General features: G+C 44.4%; 1 protein-coding gene across 5 annotated transcripts in view; it reads right to left on the reverse strand.

Moving 5' to 3' along the window:
• The window catches only part of CHD7 (chromodomain helicase DNA binding protein 7), a 190,802-nt gene that overhangs the window by 23,284 nt on the left and 145,101 nt on the right, over positions 1 to 22,417 (reverse strand). For all 5 annotated transcript variants that reach the window (XM_086336878.1, XM_086336875.1, XM_086336876.1 and 2 more), the window contains 12 exons: positions 21,668 to 21,805; positions 21,450 to 21,571; positions 20,834 to 21,077; positions 19,472 to 19,648; positions 14,822 to 14,965; positions 13,423 to 13,678; positions 8,075 to 8,285; positions 7,330 to 7,525; positions 6,876 to 7,043; positions 6,182 to 6,361; positions 2,290 to 2,400; positions 1,999 to 2,204 (listed from right to left, as the gene is read on the reverse strand). In XM_086336878.1, coding sequence (XP_086193004.1) covers positions 1,999 to 2,204; positions 2,290 to 2,400; positions 6,182 to 6,361; positions 6,876 to 7,043; positions 7,330 to 7,525; positions 8,075 to 8,285; positions 13,423 to 13,678; positions 14,822 to 14,965; positions 19,472 to 19,648; positions 20,834 to 21,077; positions 21,450 to 21,571; positions 21,668 to 21,805 — 2,153 coding nt within the window. The remainder of the gene's footprint in view (positions 1 to 1,998; positions 2,205 to 2,289; positions 2,401 to 6,181; positions 6,362 to 6,875; positions 7,044 to 7,329; positions 7,526 to 8,074; positions 8,286 to 13,422; positions 13,679 to 14,821; positions 14,966 to 19,471; positions 19,649 to 20,833; positions 21,078 to 21,449; positions 21,572 to 21,667; positions 21,806 to 22,417) is intronic.

The raw sequence follows: 22,417 nt of genomic DNA on the forward strand, positions 1-22,417 counted from the left end.
ACCAACCACACAGGAAGTTATTAGAAGCATCATTCATTAGAAGCATCATCCATCAACTTGAAGAAAAAAGTTATATGTGATTTTCATTTTGGTAAGATGCTCTGTAATGTGTTAAAAGGAAATTATAAGCACACCTCAATAATTAATGGAAAGCCACAAAAGATCTCCCTCTGAAACCAAGTCCCAAATATAAGCACTTACGTGTCCTCCTGTGAAACAGGGAGAGAAAGGGCCGTGGACAGGCCCGCATATGCAGCCCACAGGCAGGTGCCATGTGAGCACACCTTCCCCAAACTGCAGGTGCTCAGGGCAGAAATCAGCCCAGGCGAGGGGCCCAGCCTCACCGGTGGCTTTGCCTCTGCCCCACCTGGTCCTCCAGCTTCCAGATTTGTTCTCCCAGTTCCATAAACCACAAGGTTGGCCCTAGCCTTTGGGCCTTCGGACACACAGCTCTTCTTGCCAGAAACTCTCTTCTCCCTGTCCAACACCCCACCCTTACTCCTACTCCAGCTAATTCAAGATGTTTGTTCATGCCACCTCTGTGAAATGCCTTCTTTGATTCCCCCACTTAGAAGTAGGAAACAGCACCCGAGCTGCCTCTTAAAGGAGAGAGGACCTGTCTTCCTGGGGTGGGGGTGGGGGTGGGGGTGCCATGACCATCCTGCTCACAGTCGAGGAGGGAAGGGCTCTACAGAAAGACAGATAAGCATATCTTCCAGCTTCGGCAGAAATTAATATGCTCTGTCGCTAAAGTCAGCAGCAAAATTCTCAACTTTGACGGCTTAGATCATGGAAACAGGTGAAGTAGCAAAAGGGTCAGGTGGAGGGTCTCCACCTAGTAAAGACGGCCAGGAGTGAACCGCCGGCACGTGGAGATGACGAGGAGAGGGGACCCAGCTACCAGGACATGGGACGGGCTACAGTGCATCTGCCTTTACTGTAAGCAACCACTGACCCAGCGTGCACTGTGCCTGCTGGCATCACACTCTGCCCTGAGGACAAAGAAGGAGCCCTAGGCCTCAAGGAGTCCTTCACTGGGGCTCCAGCAGGAAGGGACCATTAAGAGCAATCACCTGACGAGCTGAGTGTGACAGCACGTGCAGGAGACCCTTAGGGGTGGGAGGTGGGACAGGAAGCTGAGGTGATGCCCACTAGGAGGTCAAGTGCGGGAGGTGGTAGGCAGATCAAGTCTGGGCTGGCGGAGTCGGGGCAGGGCTGCTTGTGGAAACAGGGTGGAAAGAGCAGCCCTGAGTGCCCATGGGAAGACCCACAGGACCGACAAGGGCCAGGTAAGATCCCTGTCGGCCACGTTAGCAGCATGTCTGTGTTTCTTCTGAAACTAATGATGATCTATTAGAAGAAAAAAATCACAGAGCAGAAGTCATCCGATCTATAGAAACACTGTTTTCGTGGCAGGTTTTTCATTTGAGCGGTATTTGCTTACAGTCCCACCAGGTACGAGAGCATGCTTGTTTAGGAATTCTGATTTATGCCGAGCACACTGCCTTTGGAAGCCCTGTGCCATGGAGTTTCAGAGATGGATTCAATGTGGATCCTGAGATTGAGCAGGAGAAATACGACCCATTTAGATGGCTGAAATGGCCTCCACATTTCAGACAGGCAGGAAGAGCTTTACAAATGAGACCACTGCCTTTAACAAATTTTTATAACAGGAAAATGATGAAAGAGTACCGAAAGTGATGACAGAGCGGTAATTTTACGTGAAGGAGCCCTAGAAAGACTTCTGAGACTTCCTTCTGAGTCCCAGTGATCAGCAAGCGAATCTGAGCCTGACGTGACCCCTCAAAGGACACACCCCCTTCAAACCTCTGAGGATCTGCACAGCTTTGAGTTCTTTAACCACCTGGGTTGTGCCAAAAGCATTTGTGTCCTGGGCAGTCACAGAAACCCAAACATAAATTAGAGTTTTTCCTATACCACTTGGAATTCTAACCATTTTTTGAATGAAATTCCATTTCTCACGTGAGCTTGACTCACCCATAGACGAGCAGGTTCTTCTCAACTCGGAAGCACTCGCTCCTGGCATAGCCCTGGGACCTGTCTGGTGGCCGCCGCGGCTTTGTGCAGGGCTTCTCCTCTGAGTCGCTCTCCAGGTCTGAAAATTCCATCAGCTCGTCCTCCTTCACCGCGCTGTACAGCCTGGTTTGCTTCCTCACTCTTGGAGTGTCAATAACCAGGTTGTTCTGAAAGACAGCAGATAATGTGAAACTTCTGAAAAGGAAGCCCTGGGAGAGGTCAGACAGGGAGTCAATGAGACCGCTCACTCACCCTTCCGTTTAAGGCATCGATATCCAATTCTGCCTTCTTCGCCCACTTTTGCCAGAAATTTGGATCATCCAAGGAAATATCTGTCCTATTTCCAGATGCAACAAAGCTGGCCTAAAGGAAAAAAATGTTCATTACTTTGCGATGGTTTTCTCAGTGAAATGCAAAGCAGCTTTCACTTTCATTCACCCAAACACACAGTCATCCTTCCACTGTGTGCATGGCAGGTGTTATGGTCAGTGGGACTGGGACGAAGGACTGTCCCTTAGGCAGCTCACTGTCCAGGGGTTGAGACAGATCAGGAAATAAAAAATGGCAGCACAGCCTAATAAATGACAGGTGACAGAGGTGTGTACAGGTGCAGCCAACGTACGGAGGGGAGCCCCAGCCAGGCTTAGGTGGGGTGGGGGTTCCTGCTGGGAAGAGAGAATATGTCCTCCAGAACACAGTGCCCAAACCAACCACAGAACAGGGCTCCCCTGGTGGTCCAGTGGTTAAGAATCCACCTTGCAATGCAGGGGATATTGGTTTGATCCCTGGTCCACAGAGATTCCACATGCCAAGGGGGCAATGAGCCCTCTGCACCACAACTACCAAGCCTGTGCTCTAGAGCCTGGGAGCTGCAACTGCTGAGACTCTGAGTCACAACTGCTGAAGCCTGTGTGCCTAGAGCCCGTGCTCCACAAACAAGAGAAGCCACCACAATGAGAAGCCTGAGCACCGCAACTAGAGAGCAGCCCCTGCTCGCTGCAACTAGAGAAAGCTCAAGTACAGCAATGAAGACCCAGCAGAGCCAAAAATTAATTAATTAATTAAAAAAAAAAGGCCACAGAACAAGAAAGCAAGTGGAAATGTCCAGGATGGAGCATGTGCAAAGGCACAAGGGCGAAGAAAGGTGATTGTGTCACGTAGCCGTAGCCGGGGCTTCGGGTGGCCAGGGGGGTGTTGCCCAAGGTCAAGCTGGTGAGGCAGGCAGAAGGCGGGGCCGGCAGGGCCTTGTGTGTCCTGTTAGCAGAGTCCAAATTCCATCCTCAGGCAGCAGGAAACTCTTTGAAAATGGAAATAATCTCAAGAGGAATGAGACCATACGCAAAGTCACCTGTCAGAGGGACCACACCAGTGTCCTGGAGCAGGGGCTGGGGTCGGGGGAGTGCAGAACAGAACAGAACAAGCTGCAGCCAGGGTTTAGGGAGGGAATGGGGAAGATCTGCAGAAATGAAGAAAAGGAGACAGGCTAGAAGGTGGTCTTTAAAAGGTAAAATTAAAGGGGTTAGACTGTGAGGGCATGTAAAGGCTGAAGGAGGAGGAAGCCATGAAAACCCCAGCTTCAATTCTGGCATCTGAGAGGTGTGACTCAGGTGAAGAAAACAGGGGTGTGTGCACGTGCACACACGCATGCACAGAGGTGGAGGGGCAGAGATAATGACCCTGTTTTGGTACCGAATGAATCTTAAGTATCTGTGGGGACGGAGGAAAGAACCTGAAAAGAAGCTGAAAGATGTGAGGGAGAAGGTGTTGGGTCACTGAGCCCAGACAAGGAGAACCTTTCAAGACTGGAGTAGCTGTGCGAAGTGGAGCAGCTGAGACAAGTGGAGTAGTTTCAACAAGTGGAGCAGGTGGGACAAGTGCAGTAGCTGGGATAACTGGATATCCATATGCAAAAGAAGGGAGCTGGACCTCCATCTCATCACACACAAAAATTCACTCAAAAAGGGATCGGAGACATAGAAGTTAAGAGTGAAAACTGTAAAACTCTTAGAAGAACGAACAGGAGCAAACCTTTGCAATCATAGGTTAAACGATGTATCAGAAGCACACATGATAAAAGAAAAACATGGGTAACCTGGGCTTCTTAAAATTAAGCATTACTTTGCCAACAAAGGTCCGTCTAGTCAAGGCTATGGTTTTTCCTGTGGTCATGTATGGATGTGAGAGCTGGACTGTGAAGAAAGCTGAGCACCGAAGAACTCATGCTTTTGAACTGTGGTGTTGGAGAAGACTCTTGACAGTCCCTTGGACTGCAAGGAGATCCAACCAGTCCATTCTGAAGGAGATCAGCCCTGGGATTTCTTTGGAAGGAATGATGCTAAAGCTGAAACTCCAGTACTTTGGCCACCTCATGCAAAGAGTTGACTCATTGGAAAAGACTCTGATGCTGGGAGGGATTGGGGGCAGGTGGAGAAGGGGACGACAGAGGATGAGATGGCTGGATGGCATCACTGACTCGATGGATGTGAGTCTGAGTGAACTCCGGGAGTTGGTGATGGACAGGGAGGCCTGGCATGCTGTGATTCATGGGGTCACAAAGAGTTGGACACAACTGAGTGACTGAACCGAACTGAACTGAAGAAAGGACTATGAGAAATATTTGCAAATTACCTAATGAGAAACTTATATTTGGAATACTTAAAACTCAATTAAAAAAAAAAAAAAAACATAACTAAAAAAGGTTCAAAGCTGTTCAGAATATCTGAAGAGACATCTCCCCAAAGATTATATGTATCAATACTCGGCCAACAAGCACATGAATAGATGTTAAATAGTATCAGAGAAAGGCAAATCAAACCAGAGTGGGCTATCATGTCATACTCGGTAATAGGGTGGTCATTAAAAAAGACAGACAACCAAAAGTGTTGGTGAAGATGTGGACAAATTAAAACCCTAACCACTGCTGGTGGGAAGGGGAAATGGTACAGTCACTTTAGAGAAGAGTCTGGCAGTTCCTCAAAGGGTTAAACACAGAGTTACACAAGACCCAGCAATTCCATTCCTGGTATATAAGCACGCGAGATGAAAACAGACGTCCACACAAAAACTTGTACATAAATGTTCGGAACACCATTCGTCATAACCCAAAATTGGAAACAATCCAAATTTCAGCACCAGCTAGTGGATGGGTCAACAACAATCCAGGTCTATATTCAAGTGGTAAATAAGGTGGAGCCATAGAGTGGGATGTGGTTCAGCAATAAAAGGAAAGAAATTAGTGATAACGTGCTACAACATGGATGAGCCCCCAAAACAGGCTAAGGGAGTGAGGCCAGACACAAAAGGCCACATGTTGTATGATTCCATTTATATGAACTGTCCAGAGTAGGCAAACCTAGCGAGACAGAAAGCAGAGGAGTGGTTGCTGGGACTTAGATGGGGAGGGGGTGGGGGGAGAACTGTTAAAGGGTGATGGAAATGTTCTAGACTTAGATGGTGGGATACTTGTACACTTCTATATATGGTAAAGGTGCTGGATGGTACACTTAAAATAGGTGGTTTTTATGGTAAGTAAACTACATTTCCATAAAGTTGCTCAAAATGAAAGTGGAAAGTGTGGCACTAGGCTTGGAGGTGGGTGGGTGAAGCCTCAGAAGGGGCAAGGAGGGAGCCGGGGAGTGGGGGAGGGGTAGAAGCTGGAAGTTAGGAAATGAGTAGAGTAAGGCAGTACAGCAGCAGGGTCAATAACGCTGTGTGGGTTGCTGGTGTGGTTTTTAGCTACAAAAGAAGTTATGGGGTTGCAGCCAGAGACGAAAGCAGATGGGGGACTTTTTCAAGATAGAAGTGAGATGATTGTTCTCAAGGCTTGATCAGGAATCAAGATCCCAGGAAAGGAGGAAGGTGATGACAAAGCAGAGGCTCAAGAAGTGGAAGGGAGGGGGGCCAGGACACAGAGAGAGGACGAGGCTGGGGAGCCCAGAAGCAGGGACGGGAAATGTGAGGGTGACTCCGATGCCAGACACGCTGAACATAAAGCACGTTTTGTGTGTCAGGGGCCCCAGGGGGATTAAATCACTAATTTCTTAACATGCGACATAAAGCAGCTGTTATGTGTGCTTCTCACGAGCGCATTACACAGCCTCTGTTCCGCTTCCCCAGAAGACCTGCCTCCTGGGTGGGTGCGCACCTTAGCAAACGTGGAGCCTTTGCCCTCGGACTCGATGGTGATGGTGTGGGTCCGCCGGAGCAGGATCTGATCGATGTCTTCTTCGCAGAACTTGGAGCCCTCGTCCTCCTCATCCATGAGCGCACCGTAGGCCCCCTTCCGGAGAAGATCCTCTATTTCTTTCTTAGAAAGCTGTTGTACCTGTGTTAGAGAAGTATTTGAAGTGATTTAGATAAAGGAAACCAACCCTGAATATTCATTGGAAAGACTGACGCTGAAGTTGAAGTTCCAATACTTTGGCCACCTGATGTGAAAAGCTGACTCACTGGAAAAGACCCTGATGCTGGGGAAGACTGAAGGCAGGAGGAGAAGGGGATGACAGAGGATGAGATGGTTGGATGGCATCACTGACTTGCAAACTCCAGGAGATGGTGAAGGACAGGGAAGCCTGGCGTGCTGCAGTTCACGGGGTTGCAAAGAGTCAGACACAACTGAGCTACTGAACAGTAACAAAGAACTGAAATGTCTGGAGACTGAACAAACGCTTACTTTTTTCTCCAAGACAGTAAACCTCAATTATGACGAAGTAAATGTGACCAAATATGCTTAAAATATTGAGGCCAAAGGATAACCAGATGCGGATGGTTTCTCACTGGGAGCTAAACGAAGCAAGGAGCAGGAGTGAAGCAAGCAGGGCGAGGACAGCACAGCTTACCCCGTTGGGAGCATTCTCCCGTCCGCTCATGGACTGCAGGACTGCCTTGTCCAGACCCAGCTTCAGGCTGGCCTTGTCAAACATTTCCCTTTCATAAGAATTCCTGGTAATCAGCCTGTATATCTTCACAGATTTGCTTTGTCCTATTCTGTGACATCTAGCCTGAGCCTGAAAGAAAAAGGAAATGCATGGCCACCAGAGAAAGAGAACACACCACTGCCAGTTACAAGAGCATCTGTTCTGATAAACAGGGGTACCATTCAACACTGGAGGGTTAACACGCCAAGAAATGACTTTCACATTATCCATCAATTGATTACCGGTTGGTTCATTTGCCCCAATCATGGGACACTGCCTGAGCGACGGCAGGATTTCAATTTATTGGTCTGATGTAGCGGAACGACTTTCTAAAGTGGGGGAGGGGGGTACCAGGAAGGTTTTCTTGCATGTTTACCTGGAGATCATTTTGGGGATTCCAGTCAGAATCGAAGATGATGCAGGTATCAGCAGCAGTGAGATTAATGCCTAGGCCTCCTGCCCTCGTACACAGGAGGAACACAAACCTATCGGAGTCAGGCTTGGAGAACCTGTCGATAGCTGCCTGACGGAGGTTGCCTCTGACCCGGCCGTCGATTCTCTCATACGGGTACCTGGAAGATGTCAGTGTCAACAAGGAGGCCTGGCAGATGGCCACAGGACATGTGTTCCTTTCCTGGTGCTTTTAAAAACGTACTACAACATGGGATATAAATTTACAGGATCGGGCTTCCCTGATGGCACAGTGGTAAAGAATCTGCCTGCAATGCAGGAGACACAAGAGACTTAGGTTCCATCCCTGGGTCGGGGAAGATCCTCTGGGGAAGGAAATGGCAACCCACTCCAGTATTCTTGCTGGAGAAATCCCAGGGACAAAGGAGTCTGGTGGGCTATAGTCCATGGGGGTCACAAAAGTGTCAGATGCTACTTCAACATCAAGAAAGAGCTGTCCTCCTCTAGCCCAGAGAAAGAACTGGAAAAATAGAACTGCCTGCAAAAGCTTGCGTCATACGGGACAACTGCCGTGCCCATCCACAGCTTTCAAGAAGAGCTAAGACACAAGCCCCCACCCATCCCCTTTATCATACAGGCCACTTGGAGATGAAGCGCGTGGAGCCCAGTCCCACACCCCCCACCCCCGACCCCCAGGGCCTGGCCCTCACCGTCTCTGAATGAGGTAGTCTTCCAGGATGTCCAGGCAGCGCACCATCTGGGAGAAAATGAGCACCCTATGGCCACCGGCCTTCAGCTTCGGCAGCAGCTTGTCAATCAGCACTAGCTTGCCAGCAGCCTGGATCATCGCCTGGAGCTGAAAATCTGGAGAGTCGGCATTGTGTGTTTCTTTAAACTCTTCCAAAATTTTCTCTTCAGCACCTGCGGAGATTGGACAGCATAACAGGAATACTGTAAAAGGTTTTTTTCTTTTATTACTGAAAACAACGAACCTGCTTTCAACACCCACTGCAAACAGCAGGGCCCAGAACAACGCATTCGCGTTCACGCACACACATCCGTCCACCGGCTCAGAGTGCGGTCTGCAGGAAACCAGGGAGGTAGAAAAGGGATCAGAGTTTTAAGCACAACACATTTTCAAGCGTTTGGGGGGGGGACCCCCACATTTTCCAACAAACAAATGTTTGCTGTCTGTAGAAACTGAATTTCAACAACAGACTGTCAGAGCTAGAAGTGGCAGAAACAAGCCAAGGGCCGGATACCTACAGAAAATTTGGAACCTAAAATGCTAAAGAAATGAAGAGCTGTTTACTCACGGAAGATAAACACACATAACAAAATCTGTTCTGAAACCAAGAGGCAAGGGAACAGAGTTCTAACAATTGCTGTGCAGGGGCAGTCGTCTGTGTATCTAAACTGCCTATTAATATGGCCAAAAGCACTGCAGCAAAAGGGAGTCCCGCTTCGAGGATAATATTTAGAGATTTTTTCAGGAGATCTGAGCACACACTTTCACTGCAACCTCTCCATCTCCCTCTACATTCATTTTCATCTGATTAATTTCCTAAAGTACAAAAGTTCTATCTTGAGTTATCCAAAGCTTTAAACAACCAACCTGTTTCATGAAAGACATCGATACCTAACCCTCTTTTCTATTAGTCCCACAGAGACTTCTGCTTCCTGAGGGTGCATCAGAGAGACTGTCACCTTCCTAGAGACCGAAACTCTTCCCACCTCCGCCCCTGACCCCAGACACACTTGTCCAGGGAGTAGCCGGCTAAGCTTCCTGCAGCTGCTTAGGTGGCTTAACTAGAATTAGACAGCAGGGGTCCGGGGTGGGGTGGGGAGGTTAATCAGGGTCCGGCCACTGTGCTCCACCCTTGCCCTGGGGATGCAGGGTAGTCACTTCTTTGGGAAATACAGACAGACAAATCCATCTGATAGGATTACTTCCCAGCCTTAAACCACACCAGGAACCTGACTTCTTAACCACTGGTTTTTAAACACGAAGGCACTGTACTGATGGGGATACGAGACCCAGGTCAGGTCACCTGGGCCATCAGAGCTGCCAGGACGGAATGGGGGCATGCAGCCACAGGCAGGACGGCAGTGCCCCCACTTCCCTTTTCAGAGCACCTGTGGAAATGAAGTCATGACCTGGTCATATGCAGAAATACTGCCTGTTTGTTATTAATCAACAAAGAATCTTCCTGAGACCGGATTACAGTCACTAATGCCTGGGCCAGGCCTGGAGGTCTATGCATAGCAAGCCACTGCTGTTTCTCAGGAATGGCCCGGCAGAAAATGCCAGTGGGCTGGAAACTGCCACTTCTCACTCCCTCTCTCACATGAATAAAAGGCTAGTATTCAGGATTTCAATCTGAAGGGAATGAAAGGCAAAGGTTTCGCTAGGAAAAGGTAAAAACCAAACTGCTGTTGAAGAGCATCAGCACAAATACCCTTGAATGAAGCACGGTCTTGAATAAATGTTCTTGCATCCTACATACTTGCTAAGTCGCTTCAGTCGTGTCCAACATTTTGTGACCCCATGGACTGTAGCCCACCAGGCTCCTCTGTCCATGGGATTCTCCAGGCAAGAATACTGGAGTGGGTAGACATTTCCTTCTCCAGGGGATCTTCCTGACCCAGGGATCGAACCTGCATTTGTTATATCTCCTGTGTTGGCAAGCAAGCTCTTCACCAAACATCCCTGTATAAAGTCAAATAACGTTTTCCAAAACAAAAAATTTAGAAATCTAGGTTCTAGATTCAGGACAAGAAGGTCCTCAGGAGACAGGGGGAACTGATCATATCCACATATTACATTAGGTTTTTTAAAAACATTTCTTCTTGTTGGATAATATACTACAAGCAATTCAGAACCACACTTCACTTATAATATCTAGGTAGTTATTTTTTGTTAAAATTAAGATATTAATATCAATCCATAATCAAAATACACTATTTTAGATATTTTAGTGAATAGTTTTCAAAAATGAAATAATCATTTTGACAAAATTAACATGTTTGAACTATTTTAGCAAAAAATTTGAAAATATAAATTCAGTCAAATCAGTGGAGAAATTTTTTTCATTTTAAACTTATTTAGATGAGAAAAGTAACTTTCCTGCCTTTTCAATTCTACCAATAATACATCATCAAAAACTGTCAGAATTAAAATATATTATTTCTTATCTGACAAAAGTTCTTACTGAATTAATTCAGCTCTTTGCTGTGAATTCAGGCTCTTAAAGTGGCAGCCAGTTGTCACTAGTAATGCTTCCTTTAAATATATCAGCAAACATGTTTCTTATGTGATGCTTTTAGCTATAATTATACTTTGTCCGGGCTTCCCCGGTTGCTCAGCAGTCAAGAATCTGCCAGCAATGCAAATCATATAGGACATGCGGGTTCTATTCCTGGGTTGGGAAGATCCCCTGGAGGAGGGAATGGCTACCCACTGCAGTATTCTTGTCTGGAAAATACCATGGACAGAGGAGCCTGGCGGGCTACAGTCCATGGGGTCGCAAAGAGTTGGACATGACTGAAGTGACTGAGCACATATTTTCCAGAAAAGCTGAAGAAAGAAGGGCAGGGAAGATGTCCAGGAGGAAAACTAAACTGACCTCTAAGCCATTAGAGGGCCAAATTCTCAAGGTTATCAATTAAAGATTTACCTTGATGCTAGATCTGTAAACATCAATCAGAAAATTAAAAATTGGAAATAGGCTATAAAAAGCCCAAATACTCCAATAGTGTTAGTCACTTAGTTGTGTGCGACTCTTTTGTGACCCCATGGTCTGTAGCCCATCAGGCTCCTCTGTCCATGGGATTCTCCAGGCAAGAATACTGGAGTGGGCTGCCATTTCCTTCTCCAGGGGATCTTCCTGATCCAGGGATCGAACCTGGGTCTCCTGCATTGCAGGCAGACTCTTTACCAACTGAGCTGCCAGGGGAGCCCAAAAAATACTTCAATGGCACTGCCCTAAATTAAAGTCCTGCATTTACACTTAAAAGTGTGTTTGTGCGCACACGTGTGTGTGTATGTAGCAGAGACAACTTAAAGGAAGTACGGAAGTCTGTTCCCTTAAACAGATGGTCACTGTGAGGGCAGGAGCTGCAATGTTATCTAGTTATAGTAGCCGCAAACAAATAAATTATTTCTTTTGAAGATTACCCTTTTGCTCTCTGAAATTCATTCCATCACAAGCTCAGCCTTGTCTTCTTTCTGCCCACTGTTCTCCACATCCCTTCTCCCCAACAACAAGGAGGACTCATAAGTCAACCCAAACCATCGGGGACCCCACCAAGTCTTCAACATCACCTTCACTCTCACATGTGCACATGTGCTCAGTCGCTTCAGTCACATCTGACTCTTGCAACCCCAGGGACCATCATCTGCCAGGCTCCTCTGTCCATGAGATTCTCCAAGAATACTGGAATGGAGCCTCTTGGAGGCTACTGTTCTCTTGTCACAGACATCAAATGAAAAAACTTTGTGTGTGTGTGTGTGTGTGTCTCTCAAATTACACACACACACACACACCCACACACACACACAGCTTTACTCATACCATTGACCACCTTCGGCTCAGCTCCATCTCCTTAGCTCAGGACCAGGCTGCAGACACCACAACGGCCTCACGGGCTCTTACACACATAAGGATGAGCAAGCTGCAGCACTGAACATACAACAGTCACGTGTGAGTCTCACTTTGGAAGACCAACCTACAAGCAGAAAGTCTGAAGCAGAAATGCACCAAGGTCACAGCACAGCCATAACCTCAGGTGCTCCGGTGAGGCGGCTCCAGGCAGGGACCGCTCTGGCATTAGTAACTGCAGATTCCAGAGGTGAGCTGGCCCAAGGAGTATAGATGACAAAACGGGGAGAGACCGGGAACTCCTGACATCAGCTGCATTTGAACCTCACGGATTGTGATAGTGACAAAACAAACAAACGAACCTGGCTTGGTCCCTTCTCCCCTGGAAGCACCCTAACTGCACTGCTGGCCAATCATAATTGCATGCAAACACCCCAATTTAGACCGCCACCACTTTTCTTTAACCCATATTAACTCCCGCCTGGATGACAGCAGTAGCCTCCTAGTGGGGCTTTCTGTTTGTATATCTTTCCCTGCTCCCATCTGTTTATTCATATGACGTTTCCAGATCAATCATCTTGAATCCCATGTCTAATCATTTCTTAGCTCCATCAAGATCCCACAAGCTGGCATCTAGGCTTCCCATAACCAGGTTCCACTATGTCTACGGTTCACTGTCCCATTGTTTCACACACCTACTTTATATCCTGGGCAGGTTCCACTTTGTTCTGCCTCCTTCTCTTGTCTCCTGTGGTTACATCAGCCTAAATGCCCCTTCCTTTTGTAACTCTGATGGCAAAAGCCTGTCTCACTGTCATCGCTTTTGAATGGCTTTCCTGCTCTTATGTCTCCGGAGTATCTTACATGTCACAGGCATGAATTCCTCTAATGATTTCTGGAAGAGTACAATACAGGTTCTTACCCATATCAGTTACATAACACTATCAATTTAGTTAAGAAAACAGGAAGATCATGAACCATGATCTTGATTATCAATGCTCGAGATAACCTCTCGCTCTTAGAGAATAGATGCTGGAGGCCTCCAGACTGAGAGAAGTTCTTTCCCATCAAAGTTTTGAGGCATCCAACAGCTGCCTCTCACCCCAAAGGTGCTCTTTAACTTCTCTGATCTAAACACACACAAACACACACACACACCCCATTGGGGTCTAATTTTTCTTTAACTGTTAGCACGTTTGATGACTTCCAGCCAGTGGGCACCGACACCTCCTTTCAAGGACTGAGATGCAGATGCAGGACAGGTGATGTGAGGTCCTGCTTCAGGGACCATCGGGGAAAAGATGTTGCACCTACAGCTTCACAGAGGAGGCTTTGTGAAGAAGAGGAAGATGATGAAACTCACATTGGGGCAACTACAAACCATACAATAACACGAGTGAAGGGAGGCAAGGATTTCTGGGGCTTTGACAACGACTGAAACAAGGTGCCAGGCTTACCGTTGATAAGGTAGGGGTGGTTGCAGCACTTCCGTAATTCCATCATAGTGTTTAAAAGGTTGGGCACGTTAGCTTGCCCACCACCTTTGGAAAGAAACGCGAAATTCTTCTCAAGGATGGCTCGGTAATATTTCTTCTGAATGTTTGTTAGCTCCACTTCAATGATAGTTTCTTCTTTGGGGGCCAAGTTCTTTTCCACGTCCTCCTTGAGACGTCTCAACATCATTGGCTTTAGAATAGCCTGGAGTTTTTGCACCTAAAAAAGGATCTTAAGTAAATACTGGTGTTGGGACTTGCTAGCATGGTAAAACATAGTCTAACATAAAAAACCAGGAGTCTCTTATTTATCTACCTTTCACTTTCATTTGTCGAAGGGTACGAGGGAATTATCTTACAGCTCTCATAACAGGAGCACATGAGGGTTGAATGTCCAGTTTCTGATGGGCTAGTTCACCTGGCCAGAGAGTCCTGAACAGCCAGGAGGCTTGAACAGAACACAGCAGAAAATAACCCTATTCATTCTGTTAGTTTTCCCTTCTGTTTGTCTTAAGCCTTCGGGATGATGAGGAAGGAAGGGAGAAAGTCGTAGGAATGATTTGCTTCAGTTCTCTTCCTTTCTAGAAAGAGCTGATAGAATGTGTGAGTAAGCCAGGAGCTCTCTGGTCCCTCTCTGTTCTCATCTCTGTTGACTGGCAATAGGACACTGCACACCAGACAGCTCTGATTTACTCTATGAAGGGCAAAACAAAACAGACTTCACTTGAACTAAGAGAAGAGGTTTAGATGGTAAATTAGGGGAGGGGGCACGTGAAGACTAAGATTTCAAGTGTCATATTTTGTTTCAAATAGAGCTTAATAACCAACACCTACGTAACTTGAACGATCTATAAGATAACTGGCACTTTTCATACCGGATACTGTATTTATTTCTCATAGAAATCCTGCAAGGTAGTTAGGAACCATGTTTCTAAATGAAATATGTAGACTCAAGAAGAGTAAGCAATGTGAGCAAGCAGGAACTAAGACTAGAACTTCGGATCTCCAGGACGGACACAGCTTGCGAAATTTCAGCCTCTCCTGACACTACCCCCAAAAGCACACAATGAAAAACCACTGAACTCAACAGGACAGCAGCTGAAAAGTAGGTGGACAGGTACGGAAACTCTGTAAATCTCAACAGCCCTTCAGGAGGGCAAAGAGACCAACCAACCAGCCAGAACATCACCTTAATGAAGACTCAGAACATCCAAGCAAAGGAGGTGTAAATCTCTCTTGTCTACTAGGTGGGGGATAATTGACATAATTTACATTTTTAAAAACAATTATATCAACACTTTGGCCCTTTGGGAGTTAATCCTCAATTCAACGACTGAAACACAAAAGGAGCCGTGGTAAGTACCTGCTCTTCAGTTTTCAGATCACCAAATTCTTGCATAAAGGTGGTTTCCGAAGGAAAGCGAGTGGGTTCTAAGAAGTGAAGCAAGCTGAAGAGCTCTTCCACCGTGTTCTGGAGCGGGGTCCCCGTCAGCAGCACTTTGTGTTCCTATGGGGATGCGAAGATAACTGAGCAAATCATAACAAAATCATAGCCATGCCAAAGCCTCTCTTGGGATCAGCATTTCCCCAATTCCACTCGTGGTCGCTGAAATTCAGCATCCACCCAGCATAAAACACAGGAATAAGATCCGAAAGCACAGATACAAGAAATGTGGTCTCTGTCTTAGATTCCAAGACCCTGTAAACGTGGTCTGCTATTTTGATTTTTCCTGGGATGTTTAGGTCAATGTTTTGGTGGTGTGGTTCTGCACTCTCCTACGTCTTGTGGCATCTTTTCCCACCAAAGTTCAAGTTCTGCCTAAGATCCCTAGCTCAGATGAAGCTCACGTGCTCCTTTTCTGCTCTCTACAGGGCTATGCCCTCCCCATCTGCTTCCTGCATGACTCACTTAAGAGACAAAAGGTTTTCTACAGGCAACAGCACATGAAAAACTATTTTGTTCAGCAAACATTTCAATCTAGCAAAGAGGTCAGCTTGGTTTTAAATGCCATAATCATGTTTTGTTGTTTTTTTTCCCCAATAGATGCTATTTCTTACTTTGTCTCTTTGAACCAAGGTAGGTATTTTCTTTAAGGCACTTCTTCCTGTTAACGAGCTTTTTCTTCAGCTTTCTTTATGGATCCATACCCTTGTCCTCTTATTGCTATATATCCAACATGGTGACCAGTCTTAATGAATTTATTGATCTTAAAGGCCTTATTATGTTCTACTTTGGCCTTCTAGGACACCGCACAGTTAATAAAACTATTTCCAAAAGTGGCTACACCTTCAAGGAGGTTCAAAACAGATATTCTGACTTTACTGGAAGTCTGACAAGGCTTGGTTGCTGAGCAGAGTCTGTGCTCAGTAGATACTGGATGGCGATTCGCCTGAAGGCATGCTCATTTTTTCAACATCTGTTGAGTCTTATCTGTCAATGAAGCTCTTCGAAAACACGGTGAAGCAGTTAGATTTGCTTTTATTCTTCCTTTGGTTCCTTTTGAATAAAGAGGGTTCTGATTCAGGAATATACATAGATCACTGTCATCTTCTAACTCATTAAATTCATAAAGAGTAAGGAACTTGCAAACCAATGCAAGATTTTCTAATGTATAAGCATACTGGTGGGTAACATGGGCCAACGCCCCAATTTGTTCAAGTCCTGAATTACTTTACCCAAGAATTTTAAAAAATATTGCCATAGATTCAGGAAAACTGTTACTGAAGTGGAAGAGCTGTATCAATACTAAAGATCGTCTCTCAGTTTTTTAAATATCTTTTATGATCAACTGAAATACTGAGCTGCTAACCAAAATACTTCAGCAAAAGTCTTTTAAGTTATTAATTTTAAAATTAACTTATTTGAAAAATAGGAAAAGAACTTTTTTACGCTGCTTCCGTTCAAGTTCTTTTTAAAGCCAGTTCTATCAGTTACACAGAGGACCCTTTGGTAAGGTTGCACAGGTAGCGAAATTAAACCAGGTTTCCCTTTGAAAGTCATTATTAACATAAATACAAATAATATACAGGTGTCACAAAATGTCAAGTAAGAGACGGGCTATCAGGCTTATCACATCCAAGCTCAACTTTGCCAGCAGCTAAGTTTTCGGCTTGAAAATGTTACCATTCCTTTTAGCTCTGATGGAGTGACATTCACTTAATTTCATTTCAGCAGAGTCTTTAATTTGTGTGAGGCCTCTTGACAATGAATGATGAGCTAACAGAATCCATGAAGACCCTCCACCACTTTCAGAGGGTCCCCTCCTGTCCATAAGGGACAAGGAGATGGCCCTGCCTCCTGCGCTCCCATGGAGGGGGCAGAGAACACAAATGCCCCTCAGCCCAGCAGCTTCTCGAGCGTCTCCTTGGTGACGGGAGAGTTGAAGACACTGCCTGGTCCTTGCTTTCTGAGAATCTACCACTTTGATCATAAGCGCATCCAGTGCAGGTAACAGCCATTCTCTGTGACCTGCTCTGTGTTGGGGTAGAATTATTATTTGCCATTTTCACCATGATTTATTCCAGGAAAGATGAACAGAGACTGGTCAGTAGATAAGTTCTTGTGATGTATATTTGAAGTATGGATTTAAAGACTAGGCAAAGAGCAGACCCCATGGACTATAGCCTGCCAGGCTCCTCTGTCCATGGAATTCTCCAGGTCAGAATACTGGAGTGGGTAGCCATTCCTTTCTCCAGGGGATCTTCCAACTCAGGGACTGAACCCAGGTCTCCCACACTGCAGGTGGATTCTTTACCATCTGAGCTACAGGGAAGCCCAAGAATACTGCAGTGGGTAGCCCATCCCTTCTCCAGCTGATCTTCCCAACCCAAGAATCTAACGGGGGTCTCCTGCATTGCAGGCATTTTCTTTACCAGCTGAGCTACCAGGGAAGCCCCAGTGAGCAGTTCAGAAGTGGACAAATGTAATTATATTCTAACTCTGAACAATGATATTGCATTCTATCAACAACTCTTGATCGTTGGAAAAAACAATTATTCATTTGCTAATCAGAGCTTTCCGTGGTGAGACATGAATGAGTTATAGGTATGCCAGGTCCTTGGGGCAGCTGACAGGCTGAGAGTCAGGATCCCAGGACTGGTCACCTGTGGCAGTGGCCAGCCTTCGTGGCTTACCCCAGTATGATACACAATTATTATCATTTTCTATACGTGCCATTGTGTGAAAATGGTTAGGGAACACTACCGTATATAACAGAAAAACTATCTGGATAACAGATTCTAACCCATTAATAAAGTGTTGTATAAACAACAGAAAATCCTTTGGAATCTCCCAGTGACAATTCGATTACTGGATGTTGACAGTTAAACAAACTGTACTCACCAATGAAGGGCTATTTTGTAGTAAGAATCCACTATCTGGGAGCACAGAAACTAATAACAGACAACTCAGATGAACGCAGATGACTACACCTTCAGGAAACGGTGCCATAAATGTCTCTTATATGGACCACTGTGGAGATGGGTCCCTACTCAGAAGGCACAATTACGTTTCATAAGAAAATTAGTGTTCACCTAAACCTGAATGGGTTTCTGAAAGTGTGTTAGTCATGCAGTCAGTCCCACTCTGTGACCTCATGGACTGTAGCCCAGCAGGCTCCTCTATACATGGAATTCTCCAGGCAAGAATACTGGAGTGGGTTGCCATTCTCTTTCTCCAGGATCTTTCTGACCCAGGGACTGAACCCAGGTCTACTGCATTGCAGGCAGAGCCTTTATCGTCTGAGCCATTTCTTTAATTTAAGACTAAAACTACCATCTGGAGAGACTAGTTACAGCCATAGTGTTTCTCTTCCTCATGTTTTCAAGATTATTCTAAGTGTTCCAATTTGTTTTGTGGATTGAACACCAAAATAGTACAAACTGCTCTGAGAAAGGTCTTAGGGATGGAAAACTCCACCCTAAATAGGATAATTCAGTCAGACTTTTTCCTTTAAACAGAACTAGATTTTGTTTGTTTTTAATTAAAAGAATAGCTGGCTAATCCAATCCCATTAATTTAGGAATAAAAGAAGCTAATTCAAAGAACCAGCTGCAACAGAAAGCTTTTAAGTGCTCTTTTTGTTGGTACCAGTCTTCAGTAAAAAAATTTACAGCCATGAACGTACAGAATATTCTTTTCCATCTCAAACTCTCAATTAATAAGAGATCAAATTAATCTATAGAAGTCAACATTAAAGGATTTAAAAAATCTTTTTGTACCTTTGAAAAACTCATCTAAACACCCAAGACATGCTGAATAACAATATCTTTGCTTCTTAAATGTACATTAAAAATAAAAACAAGTGATCAAAACCCATCTTGTAAACTACAGAGTGAACAGAGGCCTGAGGGTGACAGAGTCACGTCATGTCTGCTAGGAAACCATACAGCACTGTGGAGAGGAAAGCCAACCAAACTCCAACCACTGCTACAGTATGTTATCCCAAGATACTCCTACTGGGGGAAAAAAAAAAAATCTAAAAAAAATCACAAAGTCCTGACCATCTCTTGGGAAGAGTATGTAATAGACCTGGTCTAAAACTCCAGATCAAATTCAAGGCCTTATCATGCACTAAACTTCTAAGTGTCTGCACAAATTGGGCCAATTCCAGATATCCACTTAACTTAGTGAGAAAAACTGCACCTACAAGCCCTTGGAGGCAAAAACCTACAAACCCTGGAATATAACTGGATCATCATCATGGAGCTAAAGTTTGGCCCAACGGCTTACAACACGGCAGTACTTACAAACAAAAGGGAAAAGCAAACACTTGAAACTCAGTGCAAGTATCATGAACGTACTCTGCTGTGATAACAAAGACACCAGCCAACAACAGAAGAGTCAGGAAGATAGCAGCAACTTTTAAGTAAACTCAGGAGCAAACATGTCACAGGATTTGACAGGCTTTGCAAACACCCTTTAAAGGGATCTGCTGGACTCAGAGCATCAGGAATACTGAGTCGGTTAACAATTTTATCCAGGTTCAAGGTAAGCACCAATATGATCACTGACCAAGTCCATCATCTTGAGTCCCTCCAAGAGCTTGCAGTTCCTGTTCTTCAGCCTGTGGGCTTCATCGATGACTACACATCGCCAGGGAATATTCCGCAGCTCAGGACAATCGGTCAGAATCATCTCAAATGTAGTGATGATGGCGTGGAACTTATATGACCCCTTTATCACTCGACCCTATAATAAGGACTCTGTGTTACTGTTTAGCATTGAAGATTACGTTAATAACTTTAAGGATGAATAAACAGCATAAGATAGATAGATAGATAGATATGTTTATCCTTTTGGGAACATATTTATACTTTGTTTTCAAGTTATTTTTGGAGATTTTAAGCTCTCACGGTACAAGAGAGTTTTAAAATCTTTCCTTTTTTTAAGGAAGTTTGCAATTTGTTGGTAAAATTTCCAATTGAGTTTTTTATAGATAAGATGCAGTAAGTGCGCCTATTCTGGTTACATCCTATAGACTTCAACAAGCGAAAGGCCAGAGGGACTATGTACTAAGGCAACGGTTTTAAAAATGCTTTTACTTTTTAAACTTTTTTTTTTTTTTTCATTTTGTGACTTAGTTTTCACTTTTAACGTGCTAACATGAAAAAAGGATTCAACTCAGGACAGAACTTTCAACAACTTTCCAAATGTAAAGATAAACACCAAAACACATTTTAATATTCTTCTCCTTTAAGTAATTGTAGGTCAGATTTTACAGTCAAAGCAAATAAATATAGAACACAAAACTCTGTCCTATTTCCAGTTATAGGACTTGCATTTCACCTATTGCTTAAAACTATTTTATTATAGCACATACTATTTATTCTTCTTTCTCTGTCACTTATAATGCTTCAGGGTCAACATCAAAGATAATTTCATACAGATAACTAGAATTAGTTAAAAGTCATAGCAACTGGTACTAAGAGCCACAGTATAAATTATTCCCTCTGGGTATATTCAATGCACCAGTTAATGTTAGGTGCCTAATATTTTTCACTTCTAGAAACAATAAAGAACACAATATTCTTCCCATTCCCATTTAATAACTCTTTTTTGGTTTCACTTTCTTTTAGGGTTTAAAAAATAAACCAAATTAGGCTATCAATGCATTGAATGATTTTCAGCAGTCATCCAAGGTAAAAAAAATTTCACGTGTTCTAATAATTAGAAAGACCAAGGCTATAAAAAGAAAGACCTGTCATCATAAGATAAGGAATTATAGTCCAAACATAAATTGAGTAAGAAATCTAAACAAAATTTCTCTAGTTCTGCAAAATCTAGACGTTCCCCTAAAAGGTCTGAAAAGCATTTGAACATTCAATGTGTTAAAGCGCCCCTATGTGTAAGGGCGGTGCGCCTGAGACACTTTACCTGGGGATCTTTGAAGTACATTTCATACAACTGAATGGTCCGACGACTAGCTTGACTCCCATGGTACACAACCACGTTCAATTCTGTCCAGGTCCGGAATTCCCTTTCCCAGTTGGGGATTGTGGACAATGGGGCAATTACTAAAAAAGGGCCATGGATTCCTTTCAAATATATCTCATAGAGAAATGTAATGGACTGGATAGTTTTTCCCAAACCCATTTCATCTGCTAAAATGCAGTTTCGCCTTTGGGAGGGAAATAAAACAAGGAAACTTTCATGAGTACACATACAAGACAGCACTTTCTCGTCACAAGGTAAGTGTATATATCCATTAAACTCATAAATGCATGCCTTAAATGCTTCTTTAAATACAATGAAATACATTTTCAAACAAAATGTTCGGAGACACAGAAAATTACTTCTACATACTTCAATCAGTCTCTACATTAGTACATGCTACTTAGACAAACATTAAGCATACGTCCAGTGTTTGCTTTTTTAAATAATTTTTATTAGCAAGTTAAAATGTTGCTATATTTGATCAGTATTCTCAATAACTGCAGAAGAGCTATTATAGGCTTTCTTTAAAAGGTGAAGAAAAATGCATTTTACATACATGTTGTACCAATTGAAAAGTAGCCAGTTTACTCCCTCCAACTGGTATTCCCTGAGTTTGTTATTGTTTTTATACTCCCTGGAACTCTCCGATTTCTTCCAGTCATCAGCAGGGGGTCGCTCCTGTTTCAAATACAGGAAATCCCGTTAGTGGTTTCTCACAGACCACACCACCTGGCTGTGTGCAAATGCGACCCTCCGCCACCCGCCAGTCCTCACCACACGCTCTGTCTCTGGCTCCCGGGACATGAGCTTTTCAAACTCTTCGATCTTGGCTTGGTCTATGTCCTGCCTCAGCTCCCACGTGCTGTCTTCATAAGGCAGTGAGCACCACTTCACCAGATAGTGAGTCACAGGCTGGGCCGGGTTTAAACACAGCAGAATGATGTATGAAAAACACGCACTCTACTTCACTTACGGACAGACACTATCCCAGCAACAGCAAGACGGAGCTGGGAGATGTTTTAAAACAGTGACCGCTGAATGAGGAGCCCTTGGTTAGTGTCTAAAGGAACTAAAAATACAGGTAAGTCCCCACATATGAACGAGCTCTATTCCAAGAGTGCATTCATAAGTCCAACAAAGTTAGCCCAAGTACCCAACTTGTGTGTGTGTGTGTGTGTGTGTGTGTGTGCATCTACTCCACTGGCAGGTGGATTCTTTACCACTGCGCCACCTGGGAAGTAGACTAATACAATAAGCTGTATATACCTCTGCTTTTACACTTGCTTCCAAACATCCTGGGTTTGAAATAAAGATACTGTACTCTATAACAGTACTGTACAAAAGGTCAACCATTTGTCGAGGATGCACACACATGACAACATATGCCAGACACATGAACTAACCTATGTGACTGGACATGCAAACACACGTCCACACCTTTGAAAATTTGCAACTTGAAGGTTCGTATGTAGGGGACTTACTGTAATATTATTAAATATTGTCAGAACAAATTCATTTTTATCT

The sequence above is a fragment of the Bos grunniens genome, chromosome 14 (assembly GCF_055505025.1).
Source record: "Bos grunniens cultivar Pamir isolate PY7600 chromosome 14, Bosgru_T2T1.0, whole genome shotgun sequence".
In the NCBI taxonomy this organism is placed as follows: Eukaryota; Metazoa; Chordata; class Mammalia; order Artiodactyla; family Bovidae; genus Bos; species Bos grunniens.